This window comes from Pyrgilauda ruficollis, unplaced genomic scaffold (genome assembly GCF_017590135.1).
Source record: "Pyrgilauda ruficollis isolate IOZ18807 unplaced genomic scaffold, ASM1759013v1 scaffold73, whole genome shotgun sequence".
Taxonomy (NCBI): domain Eukaryota; kingdom Metazoa; phylum Chordata; class Aves; order Passeriformes; family Passeridae; genus Pyrgilauda; species Pyrgilauda ruficollis.
Genome location: NW_024529155.1, coordinates 228,301 through 252,384, shown reverse-complemented (window position 1 = coordinate 252,384; position 24,084 = coordinate 228,301). Strand labels below are relative to the sequence as shown.

The 24,084-nt window shown below is 45.0% G+C and overlaps 1 protein-coding gene across 1 annotated transcript; it reads left to right on the top strand.

The window, feature by feature from the left end:
* The first annotated feature begins 227 nt into the window (after positions 1–227).
* On the top strand, positions 228–24,084 carry ATP6V0A4 (ATPase H+ transporting V0 subunit a4). Its single transcript, XM_041485935.1, has 20 exons — positions 228–359; positions 856–934; positions 1,759–1,853; positions 2,880–3,005; positions 3,389–3,483; positions 4,264–4,390; positions 4,958–5,040; positions 9,739–9,832; positions 10,414–10,626; positions 10,897–11,047; positions 11,788–11,927; positions 12,219–12,376; positions 12,825–12,918; positions 15,380–15,498; positions 16,420–16,636; positions 18,253–18,360; positions 20,266–20,400; positions 21,353–21,470; positions 22,482–22,653; positions 23,708–24,084. Exons 1-20 carry the CDS (start codon positions 243–245, stop codon positions 23,799–23,801), a joined length of 2,535 nt encoding a protein of 844 aa, XP_041341869.1. The 5' UTR covers positions 228–242; the 3' UTR covers positions 23,802–24,084.

Below are 24,084 nucleotides of genomic sequence, written 5' to 3'. Positions count from 1 at the left end.
CTTAGCATCTATCCCTGCTCTGGTGGGATGAAGCCTCATGTAGGTTCAAGGAGGCTCTTAGAAGAGGAAGAAACCCTTATGGGGAATGTGATGGGCAGCACTGTGTTATCTTCCAGCACTTTGACTCAGTGACCCTATGTTCCTGCAGAGCTTGGCGCCTTCTTGCACCTGCTTGGGCAAGGGATACTGTGCTGCTGCCACGAGGACTCCCACGGCCTTCCCGGCCAGAGAAGAGTGCCAGCATGGCCTCTGTCTTCCGGAGTGAGGAGATGAGCCTGAGGCAGCTCTTCCTGCAGGTGGAGGCTGCCTACTGCTGCGTGGCTGAGCTGGGGGAGCTGGGGCTGGTCCAGTTCAGAGATGTGAGTAGTGCCTGGCTGGCATGCTGAGCTGTTGGAGACATGCCCCAGAGTGTGCTTGTCCTTCTCTCAAAGCACTTGGGAAAGATGCACCTGTAGGAGGTGCATCTTTTTGGGAGGCCAAAAAGTCCATGGTGAGAGCAGGATTTCCCCAAGGCTAATCTGAAACCCAAACATCATGCCAAGACCCCACCCATCCCTGAGACCCCACCCAGTGCTCTGCGAGCCCTCTGCACAACCTTAGAGCAACCCTTTGCATCATGAGGACACGGGAAGTGTCTCCATGAAGGCCCCTCTGTGACTCCTGCTGTCACAGCAGGTTGTGGGGAAGGTCCTGGGCCATGAGGAATCCTATGGTATTGCCCTGCCAGTAGGACCCTCTCAGATCCAGTGGTGTTTGCCATCCACACCAAAGGCACTTGTTCTCTGCTAGTGTTAAAAAATGAGCACAGCACTGTGCTGCCTTCAGCCCCAGGCTTGTTTTCCCTCCTGTTTTTAGCTGAATGTGAATGTCAACAGCTTCCAGAGAAAGTTTGTGAATGAAGTGAGAAGGTGCGAATCCTTGGAGAGAATCCTGCGTAAGTAAACGCTTGTCAAATGCAATCGGCTTCCTGCCAACTGGTGGTGTGGGATTTATTTCTTTAAGTGCTCTCACACTGGGGAGCAGAATTAGTGGCAAAATGGTGATGTTTTCATCTGAGCCCTGGAAATGTTTTCCATGCGTCAGCTAATTACCACTTCACCCCATATGGGCAATAAATTGTTGCCCTTGTTTTGAAAATGGTTAGCTGAACTTAAAACTGTTAATTAGCTTTTACAAAATCACAAGATAAATCTGGGGATAAGCAGGAGGCTGGTCCAGATAACCTGACTCTTACACCAGTCCACCAGGCGCTGGCACACACTTCTTCTGGCCAAGGGCTTCAGCCTTGGGATAAGTCCTTAAAATACAAGCAGCAGAGCTTCTTGTATTCCCACTGTCCTGTGGATGTGTGTCCCGGGAGCTCTGCACTCTCCCCACCACAATGCTGGTGCCCACTGTACCCATGGTGGCAGCACCTGGCATTGTTGGCCAAGCAGAGGAACCTGAGCTTTCTGCGGGCCTTACTCACTGCCCCAAATAGAGAGGGCCATGGTGTCCCTTTGTGCCAGGGCTGGGAGCTGGCCACGTGGGAATGGGCGCCGTGGCTTCAGAAGAAACAGCACCTCCACTGAGGAAGGAGGCTGGGGGTGTTAATTCCGTGGTGGCTGTATGTATGCACTGGGATGATGGCACTCATGTATCAGTTAATCTTGTCACACCTCCACAGGATGCTTGGTCCTGGCTGAGCAACAAGCTGGTGACCAGGATGACGCACCAGGGATGATCCTGTGTTGAGATTTCTGTGCCCTTTCCTTGCAGGTTTTCTGGAAAATGAGATGGAAGATAATGTTGAAATAGTCAAAGGAGAAAAGTATCCAGAGACACCCCTGCCTCGGGAAATGATTGATATGGAGGTACAGAATTTGGAGTGTGCCCAGGAGAAGGAAATGTTGTGCCCCAGGTTGTCTGTGTAATGTGCTCAGTAGAGCCCTCCCTGCAAGGGTCTGGTGCCTGAGGCTAGCACAACTCCCCCTGCCCAAGGAGGTGCTCCCCAGGTTGCTGCCTCAGCACTTAGGTTGAAGCTGGTCCTGCTGCATGATCCTAAAGGAGCCCAGTCTTTTTACCATGCCCTGTGAAACATCCCTCTGGTCCCCCATATTAATGAAGAAGTATTACTTTCACAGAATGCCTCATCATCTTGTAGGAGACAATAAGAAGGGTTTGGTGTTTTACCAAGAGACCTGATGTTAAAACCCACTTCACTGCATAAAAATCCCAGGACTGCCTGTCCTGCTGGGAGTGGTTTTGTGAAGCTGGGGCCTGACACAAATACTTGGGTCTCGCTTTTGGATATGCAAGGAATGCTTTATTCCAGCCCAGCTGGTAGCAAAGTTTACTGACAGGGTAATTTTAAAATGCTGCATATGAAGGTGACTAGAAAGGAGAGTCAAGCTTTCCAAGGGCTTCAGCTTCACAAGTAATTTGGTTTCCTGGTGTATTCCTGGCCCCAAGTCATCACCTAATTTTTCGCCTATCGCTAATGAACCTAAACTAATGTAGGTTGCTTTTGTAGTCAGTAAAATGACAGCCAGTCAGTCTGGGGTGTGAGATGTCTGTGAGGAGCCACAGAGATACCCAGCCAGGCTGAGACACCTACGCCACACACACACCTACCTGCCTGTGCTTGAGTCAGGGGCATCAGAACTCCAATGCCAGAAGAGGACAACACATCCATCAGGGAATGCTTGCAATGGGAAAGTGATGCACTGGCATTGATGAATACTTCCTACAAAAAGTGTTTATCAAACTGTTTGTTGAATAATTCTGTATTATCCCTTAAAAAAAAAAATCAAAATTGTTGTTTGAGATTTGGTGTCAGCTTGGGAAAGAGCCACTGATCTGCTTCAGAGTTTTTCTGGATGTGCTTGGACCCTAAACAGGCAGTGCTGGAGAAACTTGAAGCTGAGCTGCTGGAAGCCAACCAGAACCAGCAAACATTGAAGCAGAACTTCCTTGAGCTGACAGAGCTCAAACATCTGTTGAAGAAAACCCAGGATTTCTTCGAGGTGAGAGGCCTCTTTGCCCTTCCAACAGAGATGTAGAAAGTTCTTAAAAATACTTGCACTTTCATTTGGTGTATGTTGCTTTTAGAGGTCTTTATCACAAGCCATGATGAGGTTTGCAAAAACACCTTAGTCACTTTGGAGCCAGCATTGCTCTGTGAGACAGTGGGGCTCTAAAACTTAGCTCACAGATCTCTTTGAAAATAGCACTTATGCTTTTCCATTGCTAAGATATGGCTTATTTTCATTGGTTTTCCTTCGGTCTTATCTCCATGGAAATCTCCATGGAAAGCTACCTTTGGGGAAAAAGTTTTAAGAAAAAAAAGTGGAAATAGTTTTCAAACTGGCAATGCTGAATAGTGTTTTATAAAACTAATGTTTTCCAGGCAGAAACCAATCTGCCAGATGATTTCTTTATTGAAGACACATCTGGACTGCTGGAGCTGAGAAGCACTCCTGCTGCTGCAGCTGCCAAGCTGGGGTGTGTATTGGTGATGGCCTCCAGCTTGGCCAGACTTCCCACCTGCGCTGCACTGCTGTGACACTGGCACAGCTTCCTTCAGCTTCTTAGCAGAGGGTGCTCATCAGCCTCCTCTGCACAGCTGTTTCATGAAGATAAGAGAGTGACTGTCCTCAGAAACTATCATCAAATCTATGGTCAGGTTATGGGTCAGTGGGACAAATGGACTTCTGCTTCCAGGCCACCAGTTCCAGTGATCCCTTAGTAGGTATTGTCTGAAAATTGCTGTCTTAAGGCACCTCACCCATGACTTCTGGACTCAGGCATCTGGTCCTCATGGATGGATGTCTAACCACAGAAAAAGCCATGCTATTGCACTGGGCTGCAGTCTGATGCTTTCTCAGAAACGGAACACAGGAGAGTAAAGATAAACCAGCACTTCAAAATTTCTACCTTCTGCCTCTGCCATTCAGACACTCTCATTTTTGTGACTTTAGGCATCTCTCCATTCTTACATTTCTAGCCAGAATTTTCTCTTCACCTTCACCTGTTGATCTTGGAAAGTTTGTTGTTTTGTTGTTTTGTTTTTTTTTTTTTTTAAGAAAGAAACATAGATTAAAGTCAGTAGATTGAGATAAAAGCCAGGCTTGAGCAGGGAAGGTTTTCCTAGAAGTGCCTGCAGCAGAAGCATAGCCCTGGCTAGCACAGACTAGAAAACAAAGGCTTGTGAAATCATGTGTGCTACAGGTCCTAAAAGGCATGGAATGGGCTTGTAATTAATTTATCTTTAACTCTGCTCAGATTCACAGCAGGGGTAATAAAGAGGGAAAGGATGATCCCCTTTGAGCGTTTACTGTGGCGAGCCTGCAGGGGAAACATTTACCTGAGGTACACAGAAATGGACACCCCCATGGAGGACCCTGTGACAGTAGGTACCAACCTGGTTGTGTTTCCTCTGCCCTGTGTGGATGCTTACACAAAACTGGGGACCTGGCCCATGCTGCAGCATTGGCTGCCTCTCTCAGTGTGTCTAAGGGCGCCTGTAGGGCAAAGGTGGGACAGTTTGAGGATGAGAGAAGTTTCTCTGACATTGCTTTCCCCTTTTGCTACTGTTGAGGTGGTTTCCTTTTCCTGTCTGTCAAGATGCACATGAGGCCTCACAGGGCAGCTGTATTACAGGGACCACCATGGAAGTGAACTGTGGCTGTCCCCACCTGTATTTAGCCATGGAGGGTCAATTCCCCTTGGTGTCTCTGGGGTGAACCCTGTGCCCCAGTGGAACTCTGTCCCCTCTGCTCCACATTGCTCCTTCCCCCATAACCCAGAACTGCTGCCCATGCCTGTTTCCTGAAAGAGCACTGGGGAAAACACTGCTGATGGGAAACTGGGGATGGGGGATAAAACAACCAGTGGAGAGGCTGCAAAAAAAAAAGATACCAACTTTCCTGCACTGGACTCTGGGTGTGTTAAATACTGCTTGAATTGTGTGTTGCAGAGAGAAGAGGTGAAGAAGAATGTGTTCATTATCTTCTATCAAGGAGAGCAGCTTAAACAAAAAATCAAGAAGATTTGTGATGGGTAAGGCAGGCCTGTGGGCAAGCCACAATGACTCCTCTGGAGGTGGTTACTGGCAGTCCGGGCTGGCTGAATTTGGAGCTAGATATCAGATCTCCAGCTGTCAGCTCTGCAACCAACCTCCCTTCCCTCCTCAGCTCTGCTGCTCCTAATCATGAAAGACATCCATCACCTTAGCACTTGGAAATCAAGATCCTACATTTGCCAAAGTGGCATACAGCTCTTGAGAGCTGCTAGGTTTTTTACTTGGGATATCTAAAAGGGGACTGTTTAAAAAATACTCAGCACTCTTCTCCTGAAAGTTAGGGGCCCTAATTTGAGGACTGGAAACGCGTGGTAATCCTCAACTTGCTCTCAAGCCTTCCTGCATTTCTTCATAGAAAGATCATGCTGTAGTTTATTCAACCCTTTCCTAAGGCCTTTGAGCAATATCTGTGTAATCAGAGACAGAGCCCAGGAGAGAAATGAAAGCTTCATAAAACCTGACTTGTTTCCACCCTGTTAAGCATCTTGAAAAGATAATTCAGGTTGAATATTTTGTTACTCTTTCATAACACTGATGACCAATGAGCTTTGTTGCAGTGTAAATCAGATTTGATGAGAGGATCTGTCTGCTGTCACCAAACCCATTTCAGGTGTAGCTCCTCAGCCAGGCAAGGCCAGCCAAGAGCCTGCAGGGAGAGGCTGAGCAATTGCTCTTCCCTGACATCTGCACTCAGGGCAGGTCTTTCCTTATATCCTGCCTTTAATCAGAATAAAAGCAGGTAGATATTTCATCCAGCTGGCATGACTGACTTCAGTTCCAAGAAATGACAGAGCCCTGCGGTCTGTTAGCAATTCCTGCATTGAAAACGGGGCCCTCCAAGGTACCTTTTAGGAGCAGTGGAGGGCAATGCCCATCCAGAGGGAAATTCATCCCTCCTGAGGTGGGCATTTGTCTATGAAGCAGTCATAGACATGAGGGAAGACTCCCAGCTCTCAGCCACTGACTTCTGATCCTGAAGCTGAGACAAACAAGTTCTGCCATAGCCATTGTGCAGGATCAGTCTGCTGCTGCCAGTGGTCTTCGAGTTTTCAGCAAGCCTCGTTCTCTTTCTGGATTTCAATTTCCTGCATGTGATAGAATCATAGAACAATTTGAGTTTGAAGGAATTTCAAAGGTAATTTCATTTCAACTCCCCTGCCATAGGCAGGGACACCTTCCAGTAGACCAGGTTGCCCAAAGCCACATCCAGCCTGTCCTTGAACATTGCCAAGGATGGGGCATCCCCAACTTTTCTGTGGCACCCTGTGCCAGTGCCTCACCACCCTCACAGTAAAGAACTTCTTCCTAATATTCAACCTAAACCTACTCTCTGCTTAAAGCCATTCCCCATCTGTCCTGTCACTACATGCCCTTGTAAAAGGTCCCTCTCCAGATTTCTTGTAGGCCTCTTTAGGTACTGGAAGGCTGTGGTAAGGCCTCCCTGGAGCCTTTCCTTCTTCAGACTGAACAATCCCAATTTTCTCAACCTTTCCTCATAGCAGAGGTGCTTCATGCATTTGAGCATCTTCCTGGCCCTCCTTTGGACTTGCTTCATCAAGCCCACATCCCTCTTATGTCTCATTTCTTTGCCTGCTTTTTAAATGCTGTTCAGACCCCTTCTTCCCTTCTGCATGGGCAGTTGCTGGTGGGGAATGCTTCCCTTTGGATTTTCCCCTTTGCCGATGGCCTTGCAAGTCACCAGGTCATAATTTAGAACTGGAGGGTGTTGCCCGTAGAGTGCTGAAAGTTCTTCATTTTGGATGTCTTTTTTTCTCCCCTGCAGCATTAAAAATTCCCTGCAGTCAAAAGCCAAATACTTTTTCCTAGGATGGGAGTGAAAGAACAAGCAACGCAATGCCTGTCAACATATTTGTTGTTGATTGACACCAGAATCCCCCAAACCATAGGCACAATCTTCTGCAGCTAGGGATCAGGCAGTACTGAAAATGTGAGCAGATCCCTACAGGGAAGTTGTGGTGTGCAGAGTTTCTAGGAGCTAGTGTTGCAGATGTATGTGGTGGTAGGTTTGCAGGAAGGAACTTAGACTGGTTCCTATCAAGCCCTTGTAACTGAAGGAAAATACACCTACCAAAGACAAATCCACAGAACACTCTCTGCAGTGCTAATGAAGTCATCTTTTTTGTTCCTTCTTCCTTTCAAATTTTTGGTTGCTAATATCCCCATCTATACGGATATTCTCCTATGTGGCAGATTTCTAAATGTATTAGTCCTCTGACCCTCCTTTTGTGCTCTGTGGGCCATCAGCCATCCCTGGTACCCAGGCCAGGACATCTTAGTCTGGTCCACCTTTAAGGCAGGGATGACTATACCTAAAGCAGATGGCAGTGTCATTCCAGCCCCAGCAGGATATTTCTGCTTAGCACTAAGTCATCATTCATGACAAGCAAATATCCTGCAAAAATCATGGGACTGGTCTAAGCCAGCCTCCTGCAAGGCAGGCTAAGATTTGTTTGCAGAGCTGTGTGCCTCAGGTTACGCTTGTAGTCCCTGCTTGACTCTAATTGGTAACATTAGTCTGCCAATTTCATGAGCATTAAGCCCATGCACAAATTTATTAGTGAAAGGTGTAGAGGGAGCAGAAAGGAGGAAAATGTAAGATTTTTTCTTTTCCTCCTTTTCTTGCGGCTGCCTCAGTACTAATGTGAATACTAAGCTGAGTTTATCAATGTAAGGATTCCCTGCTGAATTCTCCTGGAGCTTTCAGAGATGTCTGTGCCATTAGGGCAAAGCTGATACTCAGTATGCAAAATGGCTGTTAAAAGATCAAAGCAGCACTGCTGCAATAACGTTATTGGGAATGGGGGAACTGTACAGCATGGAGGAATAAGCTTTCAAGTTTGATTAAAAATCCTTATTATAGATGAACTAAGAGCTGTGAAGAATAAGAAGATGGAAATAATTAGGCAGGGTGAATAACCTTTGGAAATGAATACCAGGTGTTGAGTGAGGAGAAATTAAATTCTGGAAAGGGAAGTTTAGCTGAAGAGCACGTGCTGTCATTACACACAGCTCTGGGCTGATCTCTAGGAAACTGCAGCATGTTTTGTTCAATTTGCAACTGTACTCACTTGTATGTGTGCTGGAACTGATTTTGTAGAGCAGGTGGTGAAATATCCTGCTCTCATACAAAGCCAGAGTATGATGCTTATCTGTACACAGAGCCTGTACATTTTTGTCTCTTAAGCAGGGATAGACCCCTATGACCCTGTTACATCTTTTAATTCATCTCACTTGCAGAAAGACAGCCCTTCAGCAACCCTTACTCAGCATATCCACAGCAGGATGGTGGAAATGTGTTGCCTTAGGTCAGGGGCAGGAGATCTCTGCTCTGCAAAGAGGAAGGATCTCTTCCTGCAGATCTGATGGGCAGTATCAAAGTGGCAGGGGTGGCACATGCACTAGATATCCCTGAACAAGCCAAACAGGAAAAAAAAAAGGATATCTGCTATTTTAGTTACTGCAGCACCTCATCTCAGCTCAGGCTTGCGGGCAGAGAGCAGCAGCAGCAGTGCACCCTGTGACCTGTAAGGTCCCAGGGGGAACCCCTTGTGCCTGCTCTTCTGCATGAAGAGTACTCTGAGACTTGCTTTGCAGGCAGGACAGGTAGCTGCACACTTCTCAGAGAGACATGCAACTAATTTCTAATTGTCTGTGCTGGGATCATAGAATGTCCAACACTGCAGTGTGCTGCACTGGGGGAAGCTCCTTTACACCAGAGTGACCTGCAGCTGCACTAGAGAAGGTCGAGTTCCATGCTATAGCTGAAACAGTACCTGTGTAGAGCTGAGACCTTCACTCACATTAGAATTCCACATTAGTCATGTTAGAATCCCATATTAGTCCTTCTTATACCACACTAAACAAACCCACTGAATCTTCCAAACAGAACCTTGGGGGTAAGCTTATAAAAGCTTTCATGCTGGTTATCTAAGTATGATATAACAGACACTGCTCTCAGGTGTTTAAAACCCTTCACCCATCTTTCCCTTGCTCCCAAGGTGTCTAGCCAAACAGGTGGACCAGAAGCATACAGCCATTCTCCTATTTTATCCTGAAAATACCATCCTTTTGTTTGTTTGCTTCCTTGCTTGTCTGTTTTTACGGGGTTATTTACTTTATGCAGCCTGCCCGCACAAAGGGCGTTTGCTTGCAGTGCAGCAGTAGCTCAGCTGATGCCTTCTCCCAGTGCCTGCAGGAGGGTAGTGCAGAGACAGGGATATTGTATTTTTCCAACCTTGGTGCAACAGGGACATCTGTTGGCAACTGCGTTAGCGAGGCTGCCTTTGCCAGGACGGGTTTTTCTTGAGTCTCAATTCAAGCAGCTTGTGGATGGAAGGGAGGCGTCTACATGTTAGTGCTGACCTCTGTGTGACATCAGGTCCTTGTATCACCTAAAACAAGGAGGGTTTTTCAGCTAGAGCAGGCAAAGGGATCCTTATTTTCATCAAGGGATAAAGGCACCTGTTTGCACCTTTCTGTGAGACCAGGTGCAACTTTGTGTTATGTGAGAAGAGTATACTGCTGGGTCAGGAATGAAGTCCAGCTTCCCTACCTTTGAGCTGAGAGGAGCTACAGAGGAAGAAAACTCAGTCGGATTTTATATAAAATTTAAATAAAATAATGGGTTATTCTCAACTCTCTCTTACTGAGGCTAGATTTCGTGCCACAGTCTATCCTTGTCCAGAGTCTGCCACCGAGCGCCGAGAAATGCTTGATGGAGTCAACACAAGAATTGAGGATTTAAACACAGTAAGTGGCAGTGGCTTTACTGATGACTGAACCCTACAAGTTGGACCTGCCCTGGTATTTGTCCTGTCTAAAACCACGTTGCAGACCACACAGGTTGTCTTCCCAACCGTATCTCATTACCTCCATATTCACTTAGGCAGCAGCACTGTGGTGGCCACATGATGCATGGAGGTCCCAAGACCATGAACTGTAGTTCTACTCACGGGTGTGATATTCCCCAGGTTTGTGGCACAGAGCTGCCTGCAGGAGATGCCAGCTTGGGAGCACGTGGTGAGATGTGGCCAGTCTGTAAGCAGCTGGGTAGGGAGCCAGTCCCACAGCTAAGTAACTCCCAGTGGTCTCCTCTACACTTACAGTGACTCAGGACCGTGCAGGGAGAGTTCTTGGTGAGCAGTACTGTGCACCTGATGTTGAGTGATCCTGTGTCCACACCTCCAGATGCTGCTCTCCAGGATACCCCACACATTCATGGAAATAGTTCCTTTCCATCCACCCTCTTCCAGCTGCCCTCTCCAATTAACTGAGTAGCTCATGCCCCCGTGCTTCCCTATCTTGAGTGTTGCCCTGTGTTGTGCTTACAGGTGATAACACAAACCGAGTCCCACCGCCAACGACTGCTGCATGAGGCAGCAGCCAACTTGTGGTCCTGGGGGATCAAGGTGAAGAAAATCAAGGCCATCTACCACATTCTGAATTGCTGTAACATCGACGTCACCCAGCAGTGTGTCATTGCAGAGATCTGGTTCCCAGTGGCTGATGCTGACCGGATAAAAAGAGCTCTCCATCAAGGAATGGTAAGAGAACAACAGTTTGGGTCCTTGAAACTCTCACCTGCACTGAATTGTTTGTATGTTGAGCATATGTTCAGACAGGTCTGTTACTCTAATGTGGGGCTCCCTTTTCTAAGTTGTGGTTGTCCCATTGTCATTTGACCTTTCATCTTTTGACAGAGCTTAAGGTCAGCATTAAATGTTAGCAGGATTGTAACAGACCCTTGAGCCAGAAGTGGTGTTGTGGGGCTAATTCTCTCCACTCTCTGTCTGTCCTTGTCACTGGGTTTGCAGGAACGTAGTGGCTCCACGATTGCCCCCATCCTCACTGCCGTACACACCAAGATGGCACCACCCACCTTCAACAGGACCAACAAGTTCACAGCTGGATTTCAGAACATCGTGGATGCATATGGTGTGGGCAACTACAGGGAGATGAACCCAGGTGAGAAATACTCAGCTACATACATCTGGTTTGCATGAGCCAAAGTAAAGTCTTTGAGCTCTCTCACTATCCTAAAAAATGTACTCATTGCTGATTGAGAAATCTGAACGATTTTGGAACTGTTTGGTGTATAGGCATGGATTTTCTCAGGCAAAGAATTTGGCTGTTGGTCTTCAGTGGATGATTGTGATGGAAATAAGGAACTATACAAATACAGGATGGAGAAGAAATGGTGAGGTAGCTGTTCTGAGGAAAAGAACTATACTCATAAGGGAAATGTAAGTTGAGCTCACTGTGTTGAGGCAAAGAAGGCCAAAAGGACCTGACAAAAGTTTGAAACAATGGTAGAGAATTTCAGACCACTGAGAATTAATAGAAACCTAGAAATGGGGGCCCATGTGAAAGGGTGAGATTAACTCAGATTGTTGAGGCTGAGCAGGTTGAGAAACTTGATAGTAACCTTCAAATGCATTTTTGTGTTGCAAAACAGAATGTAGTTGTCTACACATGGTGTTTGTTATGATGAGGTAAGAAGCAAAGGATAAAACCGCAAGGAAGGTACAGGTCATACAACTGAACATTCTTTGTAAAGCTAGTTCTGCGCTCGATCTGACTGCCTGGTGTGTAGGGGAGGAATTGAGGAGGCCTTTTAGGGCAGTACCTGTAAGGAATGGCCTGCTTCTTTGATGAGGCCTTTTTGTTTAGAGAGAGCTGAGCTTCTTGACCTCTCTCTCCTGCAGCTCCCTACACTATCATTACTTTCCCCTTCTTGTTTGCGGTGATGTTTGGGGACTGTGGCCACGGCGCTGTCATGCTGGGCTTCGCACTCTGGATGGTCATTAATGAGAAGAGTCTTCTGGCCCAGAAAAGCACTAATGAGGTGAGTACCAGGGGTGCACCCTATCAGCACAGGGAAAGGCTCATCGGCCCCATTGGATAAAGGGGACACCCAGCCTCCCAAGGGCTGTCTGGAGATGGTTCAAAGATACCTGTGAGGCAGAGGTTTGTCAGCTCTACCTGTTCATACACAGAGGGCCTAAGGGACCCAAAATTTTCTATGAATAATTGTATATACACAGACTAGTGCAATCATGTCTACTGTTGGTTGAGGCCCACAAACTGATGGACCTGCAGGTACTTTGGTCACTGGCACTGCCTTCTCCTCCTGCAGATCTGGAACACCTTTTTCAGCGGGCGCTACCTGATCCTGCTCATGGGCATATTCTCCATGTACACTGGCTTCATCTACAATGACTGCTTCTCCAAATCATTCAACTTCTTTGGTTCTTCCTGGCATATCATCCCCATGTTTAAAAATAACACTTGGAAGTAAGTGCTAAATGTAGGAAGGAAGTAAAAACACACCAAATGGAGCATGTAGGCTTAGAAAGAGAAACTGCCTGTGTGGGGAAGGGAAAGACTCCCTGCTGTGGATGCAGCCATGAATGAATCAGAGGTTTTGTCTGACACACACAGATGAACTCACTATTGAAATGGAAATGTAGAGTCCTCGGGAACACGGCTGTTTTTTCAGGCACTGATGTGCATAAAAATCTGCAGGTGTCCAGGACTGATGCATAGAGAATTATCAGTGTGAGGGAGGCTGCCATTATGTGGGGCCCATTTACATGCACACAAGTGCAGGATAACAGGTCCCAGAAAGGCTGGAGTCAGCTACAGATATCCTGTGGTAGTCCTCAGCACACCTCACATAAATATACTGTGGGCTTCGATGGAGAGATTAAGCTGCAAAGGTCATTTCCCTTTTCTCTTGTAGTAAGGATGTGCTTCTAGACAATGCAGTGCTGCAGTTGGATCCAGCAGTCCCAGGAGTCTACTCTGGAAATCCATATCCATTTGGAATAGATCCGGTAATTAAATTAAATTGCTCTAAGATAATTTGTATTTCAGTCCTGTTTCTGCATATCAGGTGCATCAGTAGCACCCTGCACTCTCTCCTGAAGCTGTGCTTTTCAGTTCTTGCTCTTTGTTCCTTACACAGCTGTTGTGGTTTAACCCCAGCCAGCAGCCAAGCCCCATACAGCCCCTCGCTCACTTCCCCACCAGTGGGATCAGGGAGAGAATTGGAAGGGTGAGAGCTGGAAAACTCGTGGGTGGAGATATAGACAGTTTAACAGGGAAAGCAAAAGCTGTGCACACAAGTAAAGAATTAAGTAATCTCTTCCCTTTAGGGCAGAGATTACTTAAGGCAGGAGTTGAGCCATCTCCAGGAGAGCAGGGCCCCACCACATGTGATGGGACTTGCAAGGACAAACACCATCACTCCAAACATCCCCCCTTCCTCCCTCTTCCCTCCACTTTATACACTGAGCATGATGTCATATGGTCTGGAATATTCCTTTGGTAATTTTGGGTCACCTACTCTGGCTCTGTCTCCTCCCAGCCTCCCGTGCACCCCTCCAGTTCCTCACTATCCTCATGAAAAGCAGCAAAGACCTTGGTTCTGTGTAAACCCTGCTCAGCAATAACAAAAATATCTCCATACTATCTACCCTCTGTTTACAAATACAAAATACACTCCCATACCAGCCACTGTGAAGAAAAATATCTTTTACCCAGGCAAAATCAGCCCATTCCACACCTTATTCCATACTATTTACATCATGCTCAGGCACTACACTGTTCAATACAACTTCATTAACCACCACTCACCCCCACCATTCATCAGTCCTTCTGATGCTATCCTTTAGCAATTTGCAATTGATGTATTGCTAACAACTCTGCACAGGCAGCAGCAAAACAGTAAGCAGAAAGGAAGTTTGATTTTGCTGGAGAGTGGTCTTGTGCTACAGTTTCTTTTCTACCACGCATCTGCTGAACTCTGTTTCTTTACTTGAGTATTTAACCCATTCCAAAGATAGCTCACCAGTTTGAAGGCTAACTTCCAAATTTCATGCAATCTATTTGTTGCATGGAATGTGAAATAAATGGCAGTATTATTTAACTTAGCCACATTTTCTTCTCTGTGTTCTATTTGCCTTTTTCTTGTTGTTCTGTCTTTATCATGTATCAAAATGCACTTTTTAACATCAGACTTTCCTGTTTCAGTCTCCATATTAGTCAAATAACTCCCATCCCTGCTGGTTGCACTCTCATTTCAATTGGTCACCCAAAGGAACTCTGTCCTCCCCTGGGTCTCAGAGACATTGACCTTGCAGTCAGTTTTTTGTAAACTCAGCTCTAAAGCTCTGCCCAGGATGTGGGCAGTCTGGTACAGAAAATTACCTCAGAAGCAGTTGAGTTTTCTGCACGTTGCCCTAATTCAGGTTGACCTAGCCTACCTCTTCCAACCTGGCTTCTCCCTGTTCAAGAGTGTAAAAGTCCTGGCTGGGAGGGAAGAACGGCAGAACAAGTGCTGGCAGGGAAGGGGTGAACGGGAAGCACCAGCCCCTGCGTGGCCCTCTCTGAGGAGATTATCTCTGTCATGTGCCCTGAAGGATGGATCACTCTACATTTTGCAAATCCTGCTGAGATGACTGAGGTCTGTCTTGGAAAAAAATTCACACTGAGATGAAGAAGCTAAGCAGTCTCTTTGGTATCTAGAGAAGGGGCAAAGCAAATCAAACAAACACGTAAAAGCTAATGTTTCACCCTCCAAAAAATCCTATCTTCCTTCTTTCTCTTCAGGTGCTATACTTAGTGTCTGAAAAGTGGTGTCTACTTACTGTCTCTGAGGACAGAAGACTTTGGGGTCTAGGAAGTTTGAGAAGAAAGGAGAAGCAGCCCTGAAGCTCTGTAGCATAAAAAAGGCAGGACTGAGAAGGGATGTATGTCCTAACATAACTAAAAAGCTACTGCAGAGAGGCAGGCAATAAGCTGATCTCCATGGCCAAAGAGTTAAAGAGAGTTTTTTCAGTTCAAAAAAAAGTTTGAAAATGCTCTGTCCTCAGTGCTTCTCTGGTGAGGGTGGAACTAATTTTGGTTGCAGCAGGAGGGATTTTCTCATGCCTTTCCACTTTTGCTAAAGATGATGACTCAGCCTAAGGACAGGAAATGACAGAAAATATCTAGGTTCTGCTACCATCCTTTGCAGTGGTTTCTGGAGGACTGAGGCAAAGTCGTAGGATCATTTTAAATCCTTGTTATTTCCTTTGTTAAACAAGTTTAATACTTTATACATTTTAGATTAATACCTTGGCAGAGTTAAAAGTAATAAAAAGAACATCTAGATTTCTGTGCATTGCTACCCTCTTACTAGAGCTGGTAGGAGTAAATTGATGGTGCCAAAGCAACAACTTTCACAAACCTTTTATTGATCAAACACCTGAAAATCTTATTCTTCTCTCTCTCTCCCTGTTCCTTTAAGCAAAGATCTGGAATGTTGCATCGAACAAACTGACTTTCCTGAACTCCTACAAAATGAAGATGTCGGTTGTCATAGGGATTGTGCACATGATTTTTGGGGTGATACTCAGTCTCTTCAACCACATGTAAGTTCATTTCAGCAAGCCTGTTGCTGCAGCAGCACACAAGTCCTCATCATTAAACTGGTGTCCTTCATTAAGAGAAAGTCATATTTTGGAGAGATGATTTGAACTTTGACCTTTTCCTGGTGTGAGTAGAAATGTCCCATACACTGGCTCACTCACACAATGGTTGATATGCAGTGCTAAGTCCAAAGGAAGCCATAACATTGCAGGTATTTTCTTCAATAAAATCTATTTTTAACTTACTTTCTTATAGTCTCAGTTCTGCAGAAATACTGAAGCACACTAAATTAAAAAGATGTAGCACCTCCCACTATTGACAACTTTTCTCCTGAAGGACAAGCTCTTTTGGCCTAAACCAAAACACACTGAAATCTTGCAGAGCATGTGCATTTTGCCTATCTTTGCAGCTCTTGGTCAGGATTTGTGGGTGCACTTGTCTATATCTCTGCCTTTATGTTTTGCAACAACAAATAAAAAATGGTGATAGAGTATGGGGGCTGACACTATTGTGTTGAGAGACTCTCCAAAGCTGCAATGAGTGTAGTGACCTTCAAGGACAGAAAGGACCCTGCAGGATTGATACTACACCTGGTTCTGACCTTTCTTGGCATATAATACTCAACTTTGTGAATAAGAAAATTTTTTTTAATTGTCTTTTATTTTGGTGTAATAATCTTTTGAGTTGCTGAGATACTGGTAGGTCAAGTACAAAAACCTGAAGATAATCAGTATAACAGAGATTTTCTATTTAAACAATGGATTTCACTGATAAAGCCTGTAATTATGGACTTCTTTCTTGGCTAGTGATAGTTGTAAATTTGTTAGGTTATTTTCCAAAAACTAAGTACTGCCAGACTTGGGTGCAAACTTGTATTAGTATCTAGTGTATTAACTCTAGTTTTCTTTCCTGATTATTTCCAGCTACTTCAGAAAATACATAAACATTATCCTTCAGTTCATTCCAGAGATGATTTTTATTATCTCTCTTTTTGGCTACCTGGTCTTCATGATTATTTTCAAATGGTGTCATTTTGATGTCCATTCATCCCAGAGTGCACCAAGCATCCTCATCCACTTTATCAACATGTTTCTGTTCAACTATGGTGACACTTCCAATGCTCCATTGTATCTGCATCAGGTATGGATCAAGCAGCCTGAATCCACTGTAGTTTTGTATTTGCAGTGGGTGTTGTGGAGGGTGGGCATAAAGATACAGGCTCAGAAGCTCAATCACAAGTGTCAGTCACAAAAGTAAAGTTTATTCTTCTGGTATTTGTGTTGGTCTTGTCAACAGAGAGGGGAAAGCAGCTATCAATCAGTGATGCAGAGGAAATCTCTTTCATTCTGACAATCTCTTGTCATTCTGACAAGAATAATGATGCAGTGGAAGATACTATGGGGGGAAAAAAATCAAAGTGTGACTAAAGATACAAAGCTGCGTATTGCAGGCATGCTGTCCTGCAGTCTGGTCACAATGCTAGAGACATCTTCCTTTCTTCCTATAAGATAAGTTCCTAATTCATCTTTGGAAAGCTTTAATACTTGACATTTTCACCTAAAGAAGTAGAAGTAACTAGAGGATTTTCTGGCAGCTTTTTGTCAGAAATAACTCCTCTTGGGAGTTCACTAAAAAAAAAAAGGCAAGCAAAAAAATCTCCTAGGAGAAAACTTGTTTTAAAGTCATCTCTATTTATATTCTCAGAACATGGAATTTTTTTCTTTGATTGATTTTACATCAGCAGCATCAATGAATAATCTGCAAGCAAGTGCTGCATCCAACCCTGTGTGTGCAGCCACATCTACAGTTGCACACTGGGCACTTCAACATAAGCTCAATTTTAGGGACAGCTGTTAAGTCAGTATTAGTAGAGAGCCCTGATCAGCTCCAAGGAACTGTGTTAAGGATTCAGGGGTTTTTGGAAAAACACAGTCTTCCCAGACTTTAAAAAGTCTTTAGATAACATTGTGCTTTGTAACAACCCAAAGCTGTCCCAAGGTGGCAATTTTTTTGTTATATTCCTGTCCCCCTGTCCCACCAGGAACAGAATGTGACATCTTCCTGGGTAGTCTGAATGAAAATATTGTATGAGCCCAATCATAAGGTGATCAGACATCTGAGCCAGCTTTTAAGAAGTGCAGAAGTTGTGGTTTAAGGTTTTCTTTGTTTGTTTTGATGTTGCTGTTTTCTGAAAGTACCAACAGTTTTGTTGGACAGCAACAGGGATGCCATACTGCAATGTAAGAACACATTATATTGTGGGGACAACCTGTTACCAAACCCAAGCTATGGGGATTCAATTCTTTCTGGAATTGCAGATGTGGAGTAAATCCAGGGCAAGACTTGAATGACTTGGTTCTTACTGCAGCCTTTCTACACTGATCAAAGCAAGGCAGCCTGACTGACTCACACAGTTAGAACATTCACTTGGGACACTTAGTAGCCAGGTTCAAGTCAATAGCATGAGATTTTGGTAAATTAACCGTTTTCAGTATGAAAACGTTTCATCTCCAGGTCTCCAACCATCTCTAGCTAAATGTGCTTTCTGGAGCCTTAAGCACTATACATTTATTTTCTTATTCTCGCAAGCAGAAGATACACAGTCAAATACAACAAATAAAACAGGGAGTTGAGTTGTATTTGTTGTATTAAAAAAAATTACCATTATATAGACTCAGGTTTCTAACCATATATGTAGTTGGCTAAATGAAGTAAAGCAACTTTTTAATTTTTGCTCTTGCTGTTTTGTCTTTTAGAAAGAAGTGCAGAGTTTCTTAGTCATATTTGCTCTGATTGCTGTTCCCTGGATGCTCCTAATTAAACCTTTCATCCTCCGAGCCAACCACCAGAAAGCACAGCACATGGTAAGGGATGTGGATCAGCTGGGGAGGATTCAGTACTGCAAAGACGAAGCTGGGGAGACAGACCCCAAAAAGTCTTTGCAGTGATGTAATTTTACATTTCTCTGACCTCAGGCTTTCTCTGACAGTTTCAAAGTGTGCTTTACGCAGCATATGCCCAGGACTTCTGTATGGACATGTCAAACCATCTAAAGTAGAATCAGAGAATGGCTAAATTTGAAAGGGATCACTGGAGTTCATCTGGTCCAAACTCCCAGCTGAAACAGGGTTCCCTAGGGTTCATTACTTACATTTGTGTCCAGACAGCTTTTAAATATCTCCTGTGAAGGAAATATTTCCCTGGAAGCAGGAGCTTTGCTGGAAAGGACATACCCTACTTGTTAAGCTGACACCAAACTCTTTCACCTGTTGTATCCAAAACCAAAGAAGATTCAGAAAGATTGAAGTGCTGGTAAAGGAAAGACCGGGAAAATGCCTCAGTAGGCAGTCCACAATCTCCACTAACCATCAGTTTGCTCTCTGTAGAAATGGGGCATCTGTAAAAGTCCTGGCTATGGAGAGAGCAATAGTGCTTGAAGGAGAGGTTTGATTTAAAAGCTGTTGCCTGCTTTTTGGTAGTTCTTTCTTCCTTAAGTGATTGCCTTCACATTAACAGAGCCCTCCTTCCCATGGGCTCTGTGGTTTGCCCACAGCTTCTCAACACACAGCTGCGGCAGCTGCAGTTTCCCAGCTGATCATTAATTATCTCCATTACCGCACTAACAGGACTTTACTTGTCAGTCAAGATTTACTTCTCTTTATAGTCAGTTAGTGGCTGGAGTACCATTTATAGGGCACAGATGTTTCCATTTGAAGAAAGAGAAGCTGGTTTTGCTGCTTGACCTTTTCCAACCCAGTCACTTCTGACCTATAATTGAAAGCGAGGTCCCTGGGAGACCTTTTCAGCCCTGTCTCTGCACTGTAATTTCTTATTTTGTCATTCTTCTGGGATTTGGATGAAGGCTTGACATGGCTGACTCCATCTCCTGCTTTTATGCCAGGAACATCTGACAGGTTTTACCCACCTCCTATTGTGCCCCCATATTTCTATTCCTAATTTTCATATGTTAGCTGTCTGATCACATCCTACATTCCCCTAGATTTATATGTTTGCAGCAAAGTCTGTTTTCTATGCTGACATTCAGGTAAAGCAAAGATAAAGTGGGTGTGACAATCATTACTGCTGCACTAGGAAACAATATATTGTCAGGAGACCTTTCCCATGAAACCTGCTGGAGGCTATAAAGGGTGATAAGGCAGAACCTGACAGAAGCCATGAGGTCTCTGCTTGGTTAAGCTGTATAATAGGACTATTAGAACGGGTTGTTCAGGCCTCTAGAAAAGTCCTGTAAATAATAATTGTAGAGAAGTTGACACAAGGTTTTTGCCAATTTAAAGTGAATCAAGAGCTTTTAATTTTATTTCTGCCTGTATCCAAGAACCGTGTGACCTTCATTGAGTCATATGGTCCTCTCAGGCTTTGTTGGCCTTTCACTTGACACTAATTCCTTTGATTTGTACCCATCTAATTGGGATCATCAGCTTTAAAAGTACCTTAGTTTTCTCATTTGCTGAAAGTGATGGGTCTTCTCATGGTGGGATCAAAGAGTACATCGTGACACTAGAAACTAGATACAATATAGTTGGAATCACTGGAAAATGCTCTAGGATGGAAAACATTTAGGCATTATTAGCGATTTGGTGGGAATATTCAATTTCTATTGCCCTTGATGACTGTTGTTGAAACTGTCTTCGTGTTCATGATATAATCCTTCATGTGCTACCCATCATGAGGTTATTGAGGGAGTTCTGTGCATGGACTTCTTCATTTTGGTATCAACCAAACATACTGCATTTTGTTTCTGAAAGATCCATTCTCAAGCCATCTCAGGAAACTCAGGAGGTGAAAATGAGGTAGATGTCCCAGAGACCAATCACTCCAAGAAAGCTTCCCAGGGAAACCACAGCGGTGGCCATGAAGGACACGAGGGTGACGATGGAGAGGTAAGAAAATTTGGACAGAAAATTGTAGTAGTAGCAGAAGACACAAAGTCAAGCAGAAGACTTTTGCAGAGTTGCCAGCCCTTCTTTCTAACAAGATATCAACACATACTGTTGTAACAGTTTGTGTTTTCAAATAGAATAGGGTTTGAACTTTCATTGAATTAATTTCTCTGAATTTTTCCTTTGGTTTTGCCTGGTGGTGACATGCATTCTTACAAACCTCAAGCTTTTACAAACCTCAAGTTTTGTTTCCTCAGGGGTGGTTGTTCACTTCCACATTGCACCCAGAGAAGGTCAACTCTTTCCCAAGAGTCAGTGAGCTTTCCTTCCTCTAAATTGCAAAGAAGCATTTAAAGTTGGCAGCCAGAATTTTTGACTAGGGAGAGAATCCTTCCTTTGGCAGATATTGTCAAGAGCTTCTACAGTAGGAAGCAACATAGGAAAAAGTGACAAAAATATTTGTAGCAGTTGGGAGTATCAACAATATTGAGTGTGGATATGGCTTGCTGTTCCCAGTCACAGGGAATCTTCACAGATTTGCTTATTCATTATTATGAGATACAGTTATTCAGTGATATCTCCCAAAATGTGTATGCCCATAGGCAAAAAGCCCCTATTTTACATAAGAATTCCTCTCTGTATAAGAAATCGCAGAGATTGGCAGCAACTGGATTGACATTTAAGGGTTTGAAATCGTAAGAGTGGAATGTGAGCTGTTCCCCAAACATTTCGTTTTCACTGGAATTGTATTTTTCCAGCGAGAATGTATAGAAAGATCATACAGAACTGACACTTTTCAGAGCAGTCTCTTTTCCTGGGAAATACCTTTGTGTTGCTCAGGACATAGCAAGGAAAAGAGTAAGAAGAACCTTTGGTGGAGTGTTGCTCTGCTAACCAGAAAGCCCTGAAGTAAGAACTAATAAAACTTTTTTGGTTTTATATGTTGTTTCAGTTCAATTTTGGAGATGTATTTGTCCACCAAGCTATCCACACCATTGAATACTGCCTTGGCTGCATCTCCAACACAGCCTCTTACCTGCGACTCTGGGCGCTGAGCTTGGCCCATGCACGTGAGTGATTGTCCCCCTTTAGTCTCCTCACCATGCTGGTGTTTGACTATTCCTGCAAATTTCTTCATGAAATCCAAGTTTCTCCTTGTAGACATTTATGTGTCAGGATGTTTTGCTTCTGGTTAGATCACTCCAAGTGTTTCGTGGCAGGCATCTCAGTTTTCAGAGGTGATCCCTGGCAGCTCTGACTACATTCTCTGGCTGGGGCCCATTTCCTGCCCTGCTCTTTAGCCACCCCTCTGGAACAGTCCTCATGGTGTCTGGCATGGTGGGAGGTGCAGTCCACTTGTGTAGTCCAGTCCATGGAGGTGAAGGCAGTATGGGAGCCATAGCTGCTTTTACCAAGAAGCACTTGCTGTACCCTTAGGGTATGCAGATGAATGACAAAATTACTTGAAACAGTAATTTTGATTCTGTTCAGCAAACAAGAAAGAAAAGGTCTGGCTCAAGAGCTTCTGGAATTTGTCATTTTCACTGGGATTTTTCCCAGAAACATTCAGTGGAACATTACATTCCATGAGAAATGTACAGCATTTCAGTGTCTTTTGTCTTGATTTGTGATAAAAACAGATGCTCAAATACTAGAAATTGCCTCAGGCAAGAACTTAGATTTTCAATGTTTCTAATTTTTCTAAAATGCTTTTTATTAATATTGCTGTAATGCCTCTGGCTAGGAGTTGCACCTGTCCTAAAGAATTATGCACACAAAAAACGGAAAACAGAAAGGGGTAGGGGGCAAGGAGGGGGGGCTGTGGTGTGGCATGCCATGGGTTGACAGGGGTGAGCTGTACTTCTTGGCACAGAAATGAGCTTAGTAAGAGTGCAGTGGAAGCTGATACACATTAACTTTACATGGAGAACAGATACCCAAATAAAATACAGCAACTAAAAAGCTTAGCTAAGGGCATACATATTCTACAAACCGGGAAAAATGGGTGAGCTGGCAGACTGCATGCTGCATCTGTCCATAGCTGCTGCTCAGCACTGTTTTCCTTTTATTTCCTTCTGCAGAGCTGTCAGAGGTCCTTTGGACCATGGTGATGCACAACGGGCTCAGCAGCAGCGGCTGGGCAGGCCTCATCGCCATCTTCATCATCTTCGCGGCATTTGTGGTGCTGACGGTAGCCATCCTGCTGGTCATGGAGGGGCTCTCGGCCTTCCTGCACGCCTTGCGTCTGCACTGGTACGAGGAATGGCCCTCTGGAGCTTTTCCCAGATCAGTCTTTGGGAGGGAACAGGCTGTGGGAACAGCTGGGCACAGTGTTAGACATGCTGTGCCAGTGCTTTGGACCATTAGTTGCCTTTGGCAAATGAATTCAGGGACTCTTCCAAAGGGAACTCAGAGATCCCTGCTCTGACCTGTTTCCCAGAGCAACCTGCTTGTCCTCCTGCACCTGTGGTGGTTGTCAGCATGTGAGGCAAATGGCAACCTGCAGTTCTGTCCTGGTAAACATGCAGAGCCACTGAGGCCTCTTTGAGCTGCACGACAAGGCCCGAAGGCAGCACAGCCACACCACTGGCTCTGTATCCCACCCAGGGATCTAACATGACTGCTTACAAGGGCAGCAGGAGTTCAGCTGGGAGTGCAAAACCTGATAAAAACCTGGGTCCGTGCTTGTGTCATCAGCCCAAGTTGAGCTTCAGGCTGCTTAGGCTTTGTGGCAAACCAGCTCCAAGTTAGCCCATGTTGGCCTTAACTGATCACCAGTGCAGGCAAGGACAGCGGTGTGGACCCACCGTCAGCATGTGAGCAAGACCAAGGTGACCAAACACCCTTCACCACGTCCATAACTCGGCATCCTACCCGAGCCCCAAGCTATGGCCTTTTTCACCAAGTAATGTCCTAACACAAATCATAAACACTGCCAAACCATGGTGCAGGTTCTTGTCATTGTGCAGGGAAGAGGAGGTGTCCGTCTCCCTCCAGTGTAATTAGCAGGTGGTTATCCAAGCTCTCAGAGCTTCTAGAAGCAGGTTACCAGGCAAGGTTGTGCACATTGGCCTCGTGATGAGCATTTCCAGTCTGGCTCCATAGAAAGTCAGAGCTGATGTGTGCCACGTTGCTCCCTGGGCTGCCTGTGTCTCACTGCTGGTCCCATTAAGGGCCTACATTCGCAGCTTATAATCTGCCACATCTCTTGGCCTCCCTTTTCCCATGGGTGCTGTATTTCAGCCTCTCGGCTGGCTGTAGGTCCTGCCTACAGGCAACACTGATGCCTCCCTCTGCTCCTCCCTAGGGTGGAATTTCAGAACAAGTTCTACGTGGGAGCTGGGTACAAATTTTCTCCGTTCTCCTTCAATCACATCATCAATGGCACTGCAGAAGAGTAAAACCAGTGCATCACTTCTTCCCTCCTCAGATCAGCCTCTGTTTTCTTGTGGTGGCTCACCCACAGAGTAGAATACATAGGATGAAAGAGAATGGGGCATGGCCCTTAAAGAAGAGCTGTAGATGAATAATGTCCTAGCTACATTCCAATATACTCCTGTATCAGCTGAGAGATGACCTGTATCAGCTGGTCTGGCTGGACCCTTGGCTGAGACTCCATTGATGTCTGCAAGTACCGGGTCCTCAGCATTTGATGGGGTCAGCTGCCTACTGCTTGGCTGAAAA

What these genes read in the sequence shown, in the direction of transcription:
- ATP6V0A4 (XM_041485935.1), top strand. Translation starts at nt 243, where the DNA reads ATGGCCTCTGTCTTCCGGAGTGAGGAGATGAGCCTGAGGCAGCTCTTC. An exon ending in GGGAAATGATTGATATGGAG is followed by an intron (nt 1,854 to 2,879) that starts GTACAGAATTTG and finishes GACCCTAAACAG; the next exon opens with GCAGTGCTGGAGAAACTTGA. An exon ending in TTTAAAAATAACACTTGGAA is followed by an intron (nt 12,377 to 12,824) that starts GTAAGTGCTAAA and finishes TTTCTCTTGTAG; the next exon opens with TAAGGATGTGCTTCTAGACA.